Raw genomic sequence first — 2,296 nt, 5'->3', positions numbered from 1 at the left:
TTAGGTACAGCTTGACAAGCACTAGAGTGCAGAAATCGTCCGCCGAAGTCCGCCAGTCAAACAATGAAGCAGAAATCGCGGATTCCGGTGCATGCAAAAACCGAACCCAACTCCCTCTCGAAGGCCCTTTGAAATGGGCCGTTGCACTTCCAAACGCGGACGCCTTTTCTCAGAACTTGTGTCGAGCCAAGCTTGCCTCTCCCTTATTATTACCCAGGCCCATATCTCGTATCGATGCTCTTTCGGGCCACGGGATGATGTGGAAATCATGACTTTGTTGAATCGTTCATTAGTAGCCCGCCTGTCCTGGCATCTTGCCAAGTGAATGGCCTTGACTTGCCAGAGGCAGGTGGTTGTGGCAGAATATCTTCTTCTGTCCGTTGACGTGTGTAGCGTTTTTCTTCGAGGCATCAATGTATTTTGCTGGGTCATCGTAGCTGTCGTATTGGCAGCATTCAATGTTCTTGAACCAGCGGTAGCCTGCGATGTCTGCGATACTTGCTCGCTTAGCCGGATCAGGATTCAGCATTGACAACAGCAAGCGTCGCAGAGCGGGTGGGTTGATGCAGAGATCAAAGGCCTCAAAGAAGGGGTAGTCCCTGTCGCTAAGGGCAGCGTCAGGTTCGGGGTGCTTCGCATTCCACTTGTCCCAGCCCTTGCAGAAGCTGTCGTAGAGGGGTGCAGCGCCACGCTCGGCTCTGGTCCAAATGTTTCCACCAAAGGTGAGGTAAATCATAATGATGGCTGTGCCCCAGACATCCATGCCCCGAGGGTCGTAGGATTGCTTCTTCTGCAAAACCTCAGGAGCAATGTACGGCTCGCTGCCGCAGATGCCTGGAGAACACATACGTACGTCAGACATGTTCTGGCCGCATTGCCCGCCGGCTTCGCGAAGACCTGGATGGGTTCCAGAGAAGACCTCCGAAACACCAAAGTCTGTGATCTTGACCTTGCTTCCGTTCATGATGAGCAAATTCTCAAGCTTGATATCGCGGTGAGCGATACCATTGCTGTGGAGGTAGTTGACGCCCTGCACGGTCTGCTTCCAAAGACAGAGACGATCCGTCGCGCGTGCAGGGTCCTTGAGATGACCCTTGGCGATGAGCTGGTACATGTCGCCGTCTGCACAGTGCTCCATCACATGGTTCCAACGTCCATGATCGGTGCAAAGCTGAATGGTTTCGACAATGTTCGGGTGATGCAGGCTCTTGGCGATGCTGTATTCCGACTTGACCTTCTTTTCGTACTCCTCCGTGGTGTCTGACTTGCTCTTGCCGCGAAACTCCTTGACAGCATAGAGCTCACCAGGGAAACCCTTGCGACACATCAGAGTCACCTTGGAGGTTGCTCCCTTACCAAGATGCTTTCCGTGACGGCCAAGGAGCTTGTTCTGGTACTCGTACTCGGAGAGCAGATCGGCTGTCTCGACGTGGAAGTCGTCCGGCAGGCTGATACTCAAGCGTCGGGATTTGACTCCGGTACCGGCATCCGGCATCATGGCCCATGGCGACCGCTCCATGTGGGGGGGATGGCAGACTTCGTCGGGCACGATAGCGGGCTTGCTGTGCCTGTCAAAGCTGCGACGACGTGCTCCGAGGCCGAGAGCTGCCTTCTTGGAGTGCTTCTCTCGGGCGGTACCGTTGGCGTGCGCAAAGCCAATCGCACGCCCGCGCAAGGAGAATCCGGTGGAGGCGCGGTTCTTCTTGAAATCGTTTGATGACGGCATGGTGTCTGTCTGGGTCTTGCTAGTGTTCACCATTTCCAGAGTCGAACCCGGCGACGGTGGGCTGTTTGAGCGAGTTGTTGTGTGTGATTGATTCATAGAATATGTCCTCCGGCCCGCGATAAATCTGCTTGATTCGTTGACTGTGGTGTCAGACGGGCCTTCCAAGTTGGGCATGTTAAAGCCCTTGGCCTCCTTCATGTCAGGTTTGGGTCCTGTAGTGTTGGAATTGGACCGCTTGAAAAGATTCGACATGCTGCGTTTAAAGCTGCTCGTCGAGGCACCGGTGGGTCGTCGAGACAGAGAGGTGGCGACCAAATCTTGGTCAGCAACAGGTTGTTTTGTCGGTGACCTCGGTGTCCCAGCAGCACTGCTGGTGAGATCGGGCGAAGGGGTGGAAGCCGTGGCCAGAGGAGTGGTGGTGGGGTGGTGATGGTGGTGGAAACTCTGCTTATCCGGGGTGGGCAGCGTGGTGAATTCCTGCGAGTACCTGACGCTGATGGGTGTGACCGGTTCGTGGTCGTTGGGCGAATCAGTTCCTGTCTCGTCCCCTTCGAGAATCGGACTGGCGAA

General features: G+C 55.2%; 1 protein-coding gene across 1 annotated transcript; it reads right to left on the bottom strand.

The window, feature by feature from the left end:
- Nucleotides 1-289: 289 nt before the first annotated feature.
- On the bottom strand, nt 290-1,759 carry VDAG_10342 (serine/threonine-protein kinase hal4; the record flags this gene model as incomplete). The annotated part of the gene is made up of 1 exon (XM_009659811.1): nt 290-1,759. One exon carries the CDS (start codon nt 1,757-1,759, stop codon nt 290-292), a length of 1,470 nt encoding a protein of 489 aa, XP_009658106.1.
- Nucleotides 1,760-2,296: the final 537 nt, after the last annotated feature.

This window comes from Verticillium dahliae, genomic scaffold (assembly GCF_000150675.1).
Source record: "Verticillium dahliae VdLs.17 supercont1.36 genomic scaffold, whole genome shotgun sequence".
NCBI lineage: Eukaryota > Fungi > Ascomycota > Sordariomycetes > Glomerellales > Plectosphaerellaceae > Verticillium > Verticillium dahliae.
This window is presented reverse-complemented; position numbering and strand designations above follow the sequence as displayed.